The 13,667-nt window shown below is 45.1% G+C and overlaps 1 protein-coding gene across 9 annotated transcripts in view; it reads left to right on the top strand.

Annotated features, from left to right (window-relative positions):
- Window positions 1-13,667, top strand: part of mtgo (miles to go) — a 56,160-nt gene that overhangs the window by 19,419 nt on the left and 23,074 nt on the right. For 6 of the 9 annotated variants that reach the window (XM_089543377.1, XM_089543380.1, XM_089543374.1 and 3 more), the window contains exons 6-12: window positions 2,062-2,227; window positions 2,703-2,837; window positions 4,473-4,562; window positions 5,999-6,176; window positions 10,027-10,086; window positions 10,811-10,854; window positions 13,053-13,147. In XM_089543377.1, coding sequence (XP_089399503.1) covers window positions 2,062-2,227; window positions 2,703-2,837; window positions 4,473-4,562; window positions 5,999-6,176; window positions 10,027-10,086; window positions 10,811-10,854; window positions 13,053-13,147 — 768 coding nt within the window. Of the gene's footprint in view, window positions 1-219; window positions 295-2,061; window positions 2,228-2,702; window positions 2,838-4,472; window positions 4,563-5,998; window positions 6,177-10,026; window positions 10,087-10,810; window positions 10,855-13,052; window positions 13,148-13,667 lie in introns of all 9 variants that reach the window. The other 3 variants (XM_089543383.1, XM_089543376.1, XM_089543382.1) reach the window with 3 other exon arrangements.

Below are 13,667 nucleotides of genomic sequence, written 5' to 3'. Positions count from 1 at the left end.
CGTCGGCGGCTTACGGCCGCGATCTCGCCAACGTGTGAGCATCCATCCCCGTCGTGTGGCAGCTTCCGCGGTGCCGGAACGCGAATTTCCGCGCTTGCTCGGTGCCCTCGCCGCTTCCCCACCGCCCCCGGCCGGCGCGTGCGCCCAGGCGCCAATTTCGAAACCAACTGCGCGGAGTGGCGTTGCAGTGCGGCGGTCAAGCGTATTGTCTTTTCGCAGTATCTTCTAGTGGCAGCGGTGGATTATCAACTCTACTCCGTCTACGTCTCCACATCGTACTCGGTCCTCCAGACAGTTAGGCAAATTTCTAGATTTTTTTTTTCACTGGCTGTGATGTGTTTCGTTTTGGTGTGTCACTGAGAGCTGTAGGGTTGCCCCTGGATACAAACAGGTTTCACATATGCAGCCTTATTCTTGTGTCTGTATTGTTCTTTATTCTTTGCATGAGCTCTTTCATTGAAATGTGCGCACATTCTCTCTTGTTCACGTCACTGTGCTTGTAAAGTATTTGGTACATTGGTAGCCACAATATTTTAATGTTCTAGCAGGGTTTTTAGAGACCTTGCCATCTCAGATTTGTGTGGATGGCAAAATAAATTATTGTTGACAACATGCCGTTTTCATAATTAGACTTCCTTTTATTGCATTTTTTTTTCATTTGTAACTGGCTGCAAAATATTTAAATGATGTTGGTGCTGAAGAAAAATAGCTTTATTAAATAGCTGTTCTTTGGTGGAAACCTTACAGCTCTGGTCATGTCCTTACGTTTATTGACACTTTATTTGTGCTTCATTTTTCTGATTCACTCTGCTCTGCTCACTTTAATGCTCTGAAGAGTGCTGGTGTTGATTCTCTCGCATGGCATGTTATACTGTGCCAGCAGCACAGACGCTAGGAAAATGCGGTTGTCTTCATTCTTCCTACATGCGGTAACTGCCTGTGCTGTTTACATTTTGAACTTTTGTCTGTGCTGTGGTCCACTAGCCAGTGTCTGATTTTGTATTGCATGTTTTCAGCTAAACACTAAAGGTTTTTGTCTGTGTTTGTCGACTAGGAATGTAATCTGTAGTGAACTCTGAATTTGCATTGCTTTAACAGCTACATTTCCTGTGAAAGTGCTTAGGCTGTGAAGTTGAGCGTTTGTGTGATTTTACTTCAGTTGCATTAAAGTCTGTCAATGCACACAGTGTAATCAGTTTGGAGAACTAGAGCTAGGCAGCCTCAAAATGTAATGCAATAGTTTTACTGCTTAACATATCCAGTGCACCCTGTACATTAAGGTGATAACTTCTTTTGAACGTGAGACAAGTTCATTTTTATGTCTGTTAATATCCTCCATACTACATGAAATCTTTCCTGGCCTTTTGCATGTGCACTTCGGAAGACCTTCAGCAGTTGCTCATGGCACTCGCATTAGCACACTTTCCCTTGTGGAATCTCAGGTGTAGCCAACCAGGCAGGGGTCGTGTCCTTTTTACCTGCTGCTGGTTACTGTGTTGTGTGGGTTTCCCAAGTTGTGAAGGTGTTCGTTGTGTTCATTTGTGGTGTAGCAATGGTTTGGAACGGGATAGACCTGTTCATTCTTGTTTGTTTCTTAACAGTTGACTGTGCCTTCGGGCAGCACAAGATTTGAGGCTTGGTGCCCACACTTTGTGCTTTTCTTCGTCCTTTCTGTGGAGGAAGACACACAGGAGAGCATGCTTACTTTCACCGCCAAGTGATTGCAGAAAAGTGAAAGCTGCTTGGCTTTAGCTCCTGTATTCTCTTGATGACCAAGATGGTACACAAGCCTTGAGTTGGCTTCCAGTTATTCGTTGGTGAAGACGTGCAAGTGTTGATACATGCTGCATTGAATACTGTGCAGCTTATGCAGCCAAGGCCCCGAGTTACTAGCTCTCCTGTGTGTCTAGCTTTGCAGTAATTTGTGTATTGTGGCGTGTTCATCCCACGTGTGACCTTCTGCATGGAAAGGCATTTGTTGGAGAGCAGCGGATACTGCTAACTTGTTGCCATGCTTGCTCACTGATAAGGTGCGTGTGTGCGTGTTGTTCTCCACTCTAGACGGCAGCAGCACCCGCTGCGGCCCAGCCTGCCTATTTCCCGTACCCTGCCACAGCTGCTGCTGGCCCAGCCACACAGGCCTCCCCTTCGGCTGCACCTCCATTTGTGGGCCAGTTCCACTCCGCGGCAGCCATGCAGTCTCCACTCAGCCCACACTCTCCTCAAGGTCAGTTGTACTGTTCCCATCTGTGCAGGTGGAGGTGAATGCTGTGAGAAATTCAGTTGGCACGCTGACATGCTGAATGTCCGTGTCATCAGCCCGTGGCATAGGGCACTGGTTAGAGGTGAACACTAACAGGAAAGCTCAACTTCGGGATGCATAGAACCGTATAAGGTGACGGCTGTCATGACTAACCTTCCCCACCTTATGGCTTTCGTCACTTTTGCTGGTGCTTGATTTGAGCTCATTGTTGCTGCCTTGTCTGCTCTCTTGGAATGATGCACATCAGTCTTACAGCAGGGTTAATTGGTTATTTCGTGCGTTATTTGCTATATTGTGTCTTGCACTTTCCAGAGAAACAAACCAGAAGGAACAATATGTAATATTTATTAGACTTAAAAGAGTTTTGCACACTTTTTACATCAGCAACGAATGCAAGTCCACTAGGACTGGGTTGAATGTGTTTACCTGTTTGATACAGGCCATGCCAATCCTAGTGGAGGTCAGCCTCACAAGGATGAACGATCACAGAAGCAGTTCTACAAGCTACGCAAAAAGCTAGAATCTCGCTCTCCTCAGTCTGCTTCTGGCACGCACTCAGAATCACCCAGATCAAGTAAGCAGTTCATCTTGCTTCCTGGCTGTGACGGCCGCATTTAGATGGAGGTGAAATTCAAAAGCACTCGCACACTATGCGATATTTGTGCATGTTAAAACACCCCGAAACCCTAATGCACACTGAGAATGGTGCTTTGCATTGTCGTGTCTTGACCACCATGCTCTGAAGTTCATGAAAAAGGAAGCAGAATTATTCTTGGTGTGTCTAATTGCTGGGTTGAGCCTTGCTTGCCTTTTAAGGTGGGGGGACCCTGGTCTCTGAACTTTTTTATTAATGCAGTCACAATTATGCAATCTTTAGGGAACATTTTGTGTGCAGATTTTAAATACGTCAATTAATTTAATCTAAAGCAAGTCCTTGTTACTTATGCAATATGTTATGCAAGTCTTTTAGAGAGAGCATTTAAGAAATTTCGCTGCAGGGAATTTGCTGAAATACATGCCATTGATTTGTCTTGGCATCAAGGAGTGCATTGAGGATAAAATTATCATCCTGCCTATCAGAATTTGAGGTATGGGCTGTTGATGTCACCACTCCGGAAACGGGACGAAAAGTTGGTATGCTTCTTTGTGGAGTCTCAACTTAAAAATCCTACAACTCAAGTTTTATGATAGGCAGGATAATTTTGCCCTTATTGCACTCCTTGATGCCAAGACAATGAATGGTATGCATTTCAACAAGTTTCCTGCAGCGAAATTTTTAATGCTCTCTCCAAAAGACTTTTAACATATTGCATAAGTACACAAGGACTTGTTCGAGATGAAATTACATGACATATTTAGAATTGGCACACAAAAATACATGTTCCCTGAAGATTACATAATTGTGACTTCATTCATAATTTTTTTTAAACAGCAGGGTCTCCCCTTAAGAGGGGACGTGGCTTTCAGAGGTAAATTTATTTTTGGTGTAGAGCAATGCAATTTTGCTTGCTTATTGGGAAGTGTACTAAATGAATAAATACAAATTTTCACTCATATATCTTAAGTAGCTTTTACATTACAAATTTTTGTGTGCTTCATTGCTATACCAAACTTGCAAAAAGCTTGGCGTGACAACAAAATGCAGTAGGGGTCTAGATTCGCTCTTAAATTTTAGCCAAATGAATGGTTAATGTGGTGACATTCATGGAATACTTTTATCACGCAGTCTTTTCTACATGGAACATTATGTTATGTCCATGCTTGCATAATGAACTTATAAGTCATGTAAAGTTAGTGACAGTGAAAAAATAACAAAATAATTTAGAAATATAGGAACGTCGCTGCGTAAAAAATTTATCAAGGAACACAATGCAACAGACCTCATGAAAATTCATGAAGCCTTTGTCATGCTATGCTTTCTGCAAGCAGGGCATTCAGGCCAAAAAACGCATGAGAAAACTGACATTTTCGCGGAGATCTCAGCCAGTTCTTTTCTACCCGCAGTCTCAAAAGAAAACATTTTTTAAAGTCACTTCTGGGCTGGTTTCGGGGAAAATCTTTTGGGATATGATTAAAAATACCCTGTAGATGTGAAATTTGGTGTTTTCTGAAATTTAATTTCCTTTTTGTCGATTTTTGCAATTTGAAAGCCGCGCCTCCCCTTAATTCAACAGTGGCTTTATACCTGCGGCGTTTTTTCTCGTCACAGCTCGTAACTTTAGGCAATTTACCTTACCAGGCCACAGTTCACCCGGACCCTCTGGTTCTGGCCGACCTAGCCATGGAGCAGAACAACAAGGTGAGCTGTGCTTGTTTCACTGCTGCCAAATTCTTGCATGACTGGCACGCTCAAGATTGCTGCGCTGTTCCAGCTTTCATTCGTAAAATCGTTGGTTGTGAAAAAGAAGCTGGAAGGAATAAGATCTTGGGGCTATCTTAACCGCATTCTTAAAGAAAATGCCATAGCATTTGGGAGTTGGCTCGCCCCCAAATTTTGGAAGTAGGCCCGTCCCAGAAAATTATAAGGTGGATTAGAGGGGATTAATAGGTGGATTAATGTGTGTTAGTGGGTGGGTTGAGGTGGATTATCAAGCATTCAGTGGGATTTGATGGTTTTAATGGGTGGATTAAGGTGTAAAGTGGGTCAGGTTAGTATAACTCCATATGATAATCAAATGGAAGGCACTAGAACATTTTTACAAGACTACAACCTAAATGCTATGGCATTAAAATATCGTCACACAGGTATCTCCACGTGACGTGGCACTTTGGTTGAACTTGGCAGCATTTTTTCCAGGCACTTGCCTTTCAAATATGGTGAAGTAGCCCATTCATAGTGATAATGCCGGCACTAGTTGCATCTGTAGGAGAGTGTTCTTGAGAACAGCAGTGTTAAGTGCCCCCTTTGTTGACCACCTTTTTGGTAGCAAGCGTTACTATGGTGCAGTGGTCAAGAGAATTGTAAACTAACCCTTGCCTCCAAACGGATGACTCCTCTTTGTCCGTAAAGGGTCGCTCAAGTTCACACAGAAAAATTGATTAGTTTGATTGTTGTATTGTCTGCTTGATTCACTGTGCCTCACTGAAAGGGAAAGGCTAAAAGCAGTATCAAGGAACAAGGAACATACAGCACTTCTGTACTCCATTTGTCTGCATACAGTGCTCACCAGTGCTCAGAGTGCATTAAGCAAGTATGGACATGACATTCTGTGTATTAAAAGGCAGGTTGCTAAAAATATTTGGAGAATATCAATGCGCCATCTATTTCTATGGGTAAAATGAAGCTTATAAAAGTTTATTATGTCGGAACTCTTTGAGATTTATGTGGACTTCCGAGTAAACATGCCGAATATCCGTGCTCTACTCCAAAAAAATTAAAAAATGGCAGATGGCTGTTTGAAGCACAGCCACCGGTGGTGTTTGTGAGATCCAGTTTGCTCTCCCCGAGCTACCTCTTGTGACCACTCGTTGATTTAACTGCCACCTGCTATATTGGGCAGTTCTCTCACAATCTGGTGGGCAGGTTGTGATGTCATAAGGTCATGTGACCTAGGTGACAAGTGTGTCACCTGCTTGCTATTCAGGCTCCTTCCCCAGACGGGATGGCCTTTTCACTAGCAAGGCATCTAGTGCTAGCGCACACTAATATAAACACCTGTGTGGAAGCGGTAGCAGTGCCTAACAGGTAGGTTCCTTTGGCCGGCAGCCCTCAACTGGGTGGCGTGTTTTGTGCAGAGGCCCTTGTGCAGCTCTCCTCCCTGCGGGTGCCAACGGTGTCCCAGGTGACTGCGCGGCAGGCAGTGGCCTCTTGGAGCCCCCCCGAGTCCTCCGGAGGGGTTGCTTTGGAAGGTGTGGCCTACGAACTACTGCTCTCGGAAAAGGGCCTGGACAGGCCAGCCAAGCTTTTCAAGTGGTCAGTGTCTCTCCTTCCCCTGGTCTGTAGCATGGTACCTTACAAGCTGTGACTGCACTTTCGTTTTTCAAGTGCACTAGCTTCCCGATATCTTCATCCTTAAAGAAAGAGAAAAAATTCGCTGTGGCTTAGCTTGGTTAAGCCCGGTAATTGCGAAAGCATTATCCGTACCTACACCATGGTTCAGCTGGTAGTGTAGCTGGTGGTGGTGCTTGCGGTTAGACTTGTGGCGATGCATCTGTTATACAATCCAATGCAATGCAATCCAATCCAATGTAATCTAATCTATTCTAATCCAGTCCAGTCAGGCCGCGAGATCGCGAAGCAGTGTTAAGCCGCTGGTGGTTGGCACAGCTATTGCTTTCTAGCGACGTGAGTCGAGCCTAATCTCTTCAGCGTAGCGCCACAATCGCGCTCCTAGCGGAGAGCGCAGGAGTTAGGCGCCGGTGGTGGCACCGCCGCGGCTTGTGACGGCGCGAGTCGGTCGCCCCTCTCTTCGGCGTGACGTCACAACACCTGTTACGCTCCTAGCGGAGAGCGCAGGAGTTAGGCACCGGTGGTGGCACCGCCGCGGCTTGCGACGGCGCGAGTCGGTCGCCCTTCTCTTCGGCGTGACGTCACAACACCTGTTACGCTCCTAGCGGAGAGCGCAGGAGTTAGGCACCGGTGGTGGCACCGCCGCGGCTTGCGACGGCGCGAGTCGGTCGCCCTTCTCTTCGGCGTGACGTCACAACACCTGTTACGCTCCTAGCGGAGAGCGCAGGAGTTAGGCACCGGTGGTGGCACCGCCGCGGCTTGCGACGGCGCGAGTCGGTCGCCCTTCTCTTCGGCGTGACGTCACAACACCTGTTACGCTCCTAGCGGAGAGCGCAGGAGTTAGGCACCGGTGGTGGCACCGCCGCGGCTTGCGACGGCGCGAGTCGGTCGCCCTTCTCTTCGGCGTGACGTCACAACACCTGTTACGCTCCTAGCGGAGAGCGCAGGAGTTAGGCACCGGTGGTGGCACCGCCGCGGCTTGCGACGGCGCGTGTCGGTCGCCCTTCTCTTCGGCGTGACATCACAACACCTGTTACGCCCCTAGCGGAGAGTGCAGGAGTTAGGCATCGGTGGTGGCACCGCCGCGGCTTGCGACGGCGCAAGTCGGTCGCCCTTCTCTTTGGCGTGATGTCACAACACCTGTTACGCTCCTAGCGGAGAGCGCAGGAGTTAGGCACCGGTGGTGGCACCGCCGCGGCTTGCGACGGCGCGAGTCGGTCGCCCTTCTCTTTGGCGTGATGTCACACATGACGTCACACAGAGGTCAACTAAAGGTCAATGGTGGCACCGCCGCGCTGTGGCAAAGGCTGAAAGTGCAAGTAGTAAAGCTTCCGCTTTAACTCTTTCCTTACCACGGGAAAAACGACCATTTTTCACATGTCTCAGACAAAATTTTTTTTTAGAAAAGGTGTGATAGATAAAATTATATAAAATGCATAACAATAATTCAGATAGAATGCGCTTTATAATGAAATTTATTTGAACACATATTCTGCTTGAAATGCTGTGAAAAAAAATCAGTAAACACAACAAAAAGTAAAAAAGAAGAAAAGTTTTGTGTTTATATGACAATAACTTTCCAAACACTTGTACTAAAAAAGTTCCAGAAACTACAAAACAATTCAAATTCTTTCTAAAACATGGCATTAAAGTTTGAAAATTATAACTTGAATAGTTTTCGAGCTAGAATTTTTTTTTCTTCATGCCTCTTGAAAAGGCTCGTTTGAGAGTGCCCTTTATATGATTTTTACAGTCCAACAAAAAAAAATTGGAAGTGTAATGTTATGCGCCAAACGAAAGCTTGGTAAGCGTGGTTTAAAAAATACAAATCAAAACTTATTTAATTTAAGTCAAAAATTCAAAAAAAAATATAAAACACAACAAGTATAGGTGTGATATTGCGATATATAGTATGCGATAAGTATAGCTGCGATGTAGCTGCAGAATCGAAATCCGACGTTACAACATCTTCGTCCGAGTCACTGCTGCTCGGAGGATCTTGAAAATCAGCTGCAGAGGCTGGAGAATCACGTGCAGCAGGACTCTTCCGAGCGCGCGAAGCGCCCGACCTCGACGCGACGCCATCCTCACCGCGTATTATGTCGCAATAAGCCTATGCTCCAAGGGCACTTCAAAAATGCACGACTGGTGGGGAAATTACGAACTAGGCCGAAAATGGAACTAACCGTCTGAACAACAAACCAGATGCGCCCGCACAAGCGGACAGGAAAAAGAAAGCGAAACTATCAGGCCAACGTTCCGGGATCGGTTTGCGCAGTTACAGCGTCTGAACCAAAATCCGACAATGCAACATCGTCACCAGAGACTCTACTACTCGTAGCATAGATAATAATTGCAGTCAACGCAGTAGAATTGCGCGCAGCAAGGTTTTTCCGAGCGCGCGCCGTCTGCGCGCCCGACGCCATGCACGGAGCGTCCGCGCCGTACCCTCCGCTTCAAGGGCGTTTCAAAAATTCGCGCGTCGTGGGAAAATTGCTCTCTACGCAGAAACCGAAACTGTAGTCTCCGGAGAACAACTTAGATGGCGCCACATCACCGTAACGGCTACAATGAGGAGCTTCGGTTCGCACAAACAGACTGGAACGAGGAATCTGAACGAACAGGCGAGCGTTCTGGGCTCTCGTTGCCCAGTTTGGGCTTCGAAACAATACCTGACGATACAGCATCGTCGTCAGGGTCCGTGCTAATCGATACATCAAAATATGTGGTGCAAACGCAGCGGAATTGAGTGGAACGGGGTTTTTTCGAGCGAGTGCCATTCCCGATGATGACGGCTTGTTCGGAGCGCCCGACGCCGCACACCCAACTTCAAGCGCGTCTCAAAAATTGCCGCTTTTTGGCAAAAATATAAACTAAACAGGAAGTTGAAGTTTAATGTGTGAACAACAAACCGAATGACTCAGCAAGTCCGTAGCGGCCGCGGTCGCGCTGCCGTAGCGCTTCGAATTTTTCGATCACCGGTGATCGAAGCACAGTGGCGTGGTAACGAAAGAGTTAATAAGGTAGTGAGGGAAAGCAAACGGACATTGACCGCTTAGAGGTCCTGGTCTGCTACCATGTACTAGAGGACGGAGATAAGAAGCGGAAGGGTACGAAGGGGGAGGGTGTACTATCCACATGCACGAGTCTTTACAACTTGATTGGTTTTAACAGGGGAAGCGGGATGAGGGAATAAGTCTCATTTATGGAAGCATCAGGGAATATGCATGTTTGTGCGCTGATTCGAAATCTGTAATTTAATTATGTAAAACAACTCCTTGTGCACTTGTATTATTAGAGGCTTCAAGAAATTTTGCTGCCGGGAACCTGCTAGAACTTATGCCATTGGCTTTTCTTGACATCAAGCTATGCAATAAGGGTAAAATTATTATCCTGCCTATCATAGAAGTTGGGTTATAGGGTTTTGAAGTTGCCATTTCAGAAATGGGAAGAAAAAAATGTGTTCCTGTTTCTGAAGTGACGGCTTCAAAACCCTGAAGATCAGGCAGGATGATAGGCAGGATGATAATTTTACCCCTATTGCATTCCGTTATATTAACAGAAACCAATGACATGATATCTAGTAAGTTTTCTGCAGCAAAATTTCTTTAAATTTCCCGGCAAAAAGTTACAGAATCTACTGCATACGTACACAAGGACGTGTTGTACATAAAATTAAATGACATATAGTTGGAATCAGCATGCAAAAATGCATGTTCTCTGACGATTTTATAATTGTGACTTCATTAATAAGTTTTTTTTCTAAAACCTTTTTCCCCTGTTGTGTATCAGTTTTGTGCATCTTCTTTTTCAGTGGGAAATCATTAGAACAAAAACTGGAAGATCTGAGGCCTGCAACGGAGTATTTGCTCTGGTGAGTGCTGCACTGCTCTCTTGCAGGTCCAGACTTTATTTCTTCAAGCTTTTGTTTCCTACTGCTTGCGTTTCTTCTTCTGCGTCAACTGCTTAAATATGGTGTGAGGAATTTTCTTAGCCTTTGTGTGCTCTTAAAATGTGCATCTGAAGTAAATCTGAACTATGAGCTTGCAGCACTCCTTGTAACCAGTTTTTATTGTCACATTGGAGAGGAAGGTATTGTAATCCATTTCTTTTTTTTTACCGAACTGTAGCAACCCTACATAATCCTTTTTTTTTTTTTCACATCTCGCTTGGCTTCTTCCGTAGCTTAGATTGAACTCTGTGCAGTCATTTCCCGAAGATTCTCCTAATGAATCCAGTTTCCTGTTCAATTCATTGGTGCAGCCACTGCGGTGGCTCAGTGGTTACGGCGCTCGGCTGCTGACCTGAAAGACGGAGGTTCGAACTCGACCGTGGCAGTCGCACTTTGATGGGAGTGAAATGCTAGAGGCCTGTGTACTGTGCAATATCAGTGCGCGTTAAAGAACCCCAGATGGTCGTAATTATCTGCAGTCCTCCACTTCGATGTCCCTCATAACCTAAGCCACTTTTGGGGCGTTAAGCTCCAATAAACCAATTTATTGATGCAGTTGTTGTATTAGTTGTGAGTTTAGGAAGCTGCTTGCACCCTTGCTAGTGCCTTAGAACTTGCTTCAATTTTTGTTCTTGCTCTTTCTCAGCATTCAAGCCCATTTGGACGATATTCGGGGAAGCCCTTCACCAAGTGAGTGTCTTATCGGCAGGACGTTTTCACTTTCCCTTTCTTAGTTTAGTCTGCATCATAACCATGCAGTTTTGTTAGTTGTGATTATAATCTAAAGACAGTAAGTTTTGGGTTTGTACTGTCTTTGCAGCCTTGTTTTATCAAGCCCACTTGCAGTGGACCCACTTCTCTCTTTCTCTCTCTTTCCGTGAGCTTGAAGCGCAAAGGATGCACTCCTTGCTTACTACACATGGAAATGTCACCATTGTGGTGTACTGTAAGCTGTGGGTCTAGGTCTCATTTAGAATTAGTTTCTTGACTTTAGACAGTTATAGCAATTGTGGAGCCAGTGCAAACTTGTGTGTGGAGGAGCTGTCTTTAATGGGGGCATGAAATATCAAAATGGCAACTGCCCTTGTTATCCGTGCCAAAAACAGCTGAGTTACCACAATGCATGAAACAGACAGAAGAGAAGATGGTAAAAGACCCCACCTCATGAGCACCGTTTCACTTTTTGCGTGCATAGGCTTCAGTGTCATTCAACTAATCTGCTTGGAGAGCGATAGTTGTCGGGGAAAACGCAAGAGTGGGGCACCCACGGAGGGTCAACAGTATCTGAACAGCTGGTAGCCATTTATGACATGTTGTATAGTACTAAGACTCGACTAAGCCTTGCTACTAGGCATGGTCTCAACTTCGGTACTCCATTTGCCGTTTGTTCCACAGCTGCTGCAGTTTCTACCTTTGTTGTTCGCTTTGATTGAAGCATTTGAAACTAAATGACACTATATGACTTGGTTGACTTACTATATGGCTTGGTTAAGTGCCATAGCCATTGTGGAGAGCCATGGCACACGTAAAGGCTCGCCAATACCTCGAGTGGATTGATCTGTGTGAATGGGACAGAGCATGCAGAAAACTATCGGCCACTTCCTTCAAACAATATCTTTGGCGGGCTGATTTTTTGATTGCCTATTATTTTGAGTGCTTTCAAAAAATAATTAGTCTGAAAATTTGGTTTGTGTTATTTAAGGCCTCAGGCAGTATGAATTTCTTTATTCGAGCATGCAACAAGGCTGCAGTGCAGCTGTTAACTGAATGCACGAAAAAAAATGCACCATGATGCTAATGCTGGTACAGGAAAAATGACCAAAGCTGTCTGTAAGTCAAACCCACTTATAACAATACCAGTTATAACAATATATTGGACATAACAATGGTTTTTAAGGAACGAAACAGCGCAACTAAAACGAAGGACCAAGAAAAAGAGAGACACGAACACGATGAGGTGCCTCAACGAACGCCTTTTGGAACACGCTAATTCTTTGCGTGGCTCCGGTTCGTCAAAACTGGCTGCACATTGCAAATCTTGCCTATGCACTCCGTACTTTGACAACACTGTTGTGCTGTATCGCCATAAAGAACAACTGGTGCGGGAAGTAGTAGAGGCATATCATATCTGCACAGAAGGTGACTCATGTGTGACTCATGTATATCTGTTGGGAGCCTGTAGGTGCTTACCTTTCGCCAATGGTTTTTCCTTTCTTTTTATGTTAGGGGTTTGCGATGATGACGTGAGCCTGTGACGCAGCGATTAGAGATATGTGGTTTATATTTATATGTGGTTTTCCGATTAAAACAGTCAGTTGTAAGTCAGCGCGTGTTCGTGTCTCTCTTTTTCTTGGTCCTTCGTTTTAGTTGCGCTGTTTCGTTCCTTAAAGATGCAATACCAACTCGCCCACTATGCTATGTTGCTATAACAATGGTCAGTCGCAGCTCCGTCAGCTTTTACATGTGTTCTATGGTATTTTTGGCACAAGCCTGTTATAACAATTATTGGTTATAACAATGGTATTTCCATGGCACTTCAGTATTTGTTATAAGTGGATTTGACTGTAAACCGTGTTAAGTAAATTTTGTTCATTCACTGCCCAGTTCAAACTGTCAAAATTTTGGGTTGATTTTATAACTGAAGGTTTTGTTTCCGGGAACTTCTTCACATTTCTCACTCATATTTTTTGTAGCAGGGCCCAGCTGTAGTGAATGAATGCTGTCAGTCAGGTTGGTGTTGCTCAGGTTCGTTATGACCTGTACATTCCGGGTGTGCGTGGGAAATGGCTTCCCGTGCATGGTGACCATCAGCGAGATAGTGAATTAGGTGTTTGGTGTTTGTGTGGAATTGACTGCACTTTGTTTGCTTAATCTGTTTCATATTGCAGGTGTTGAGTTCAAGACTAGTAGTTGCGAGCCAGATGCACCTCAGCCACCTAAGCTGGTGTCGCGAACCAAAAATATGCTGGTCCTGAAGTGGAACGTAAGTGCTTTTGTACTTATCCAGCAGGTCTCCAGTACCACACTACTGCTGCGGTGGTGTGTAACGTGCCGTGGTAGTGAAAGCCGCATTTTCATATTTACCGTATTTTCCGGTGTATAAGACGCGGTTTTTTTCCAAAAATCTTGCTGGTGCGTCTTATATGCGAATTTTCCGTCTTTTTTTGCGAGTTCAGAAATTACTCAGGTTCATGTTCAAGCTTTTTTCACCGAAAAAAATATTACTACCAATAACGCGGTTGTAACATGGTTAATACTTCAATACGAGGACCGCCGTGCGCTACTTTTTTAGGTGAACTTTATCATGAAACGGCGGGGTTGACCACTTCCGGGATCTTAAACACGCAGCCGTTTCGGAGAGCCCAAGCAAAGGTAATGTGAAATGCCAAAAGATGGCGACAGTCGCGCTTCTCGCCATTGTCAAGAGAAGCCAAGAGAAGCGGATGTTTTTTTTTTAGTCACCCTTTGTAAGTAGGTAGTGCAAAGAGAATGTTCAGCCGCGT

This window comes from Amblyomma mixtum, chromosome 5 (genome assembly GCF_055824585.1).
Source record: "Amblyomma mixtum isolate Tamu chromosome 5, ASM5582458v1, whole genome shotgun sequence".
NCBI classification, from domain to species: Eukaryota; Metazoa; Arthropoda; class Arachnida; order Ixodida; family Ixodidae; genus Amblyomma; species Amblyomma mixtum.
The sequence above is the reverse complement of the archived record's forward strand: the minus strand, read 5'-3'. Positions and strand labels throughout refer to the sequence as shown.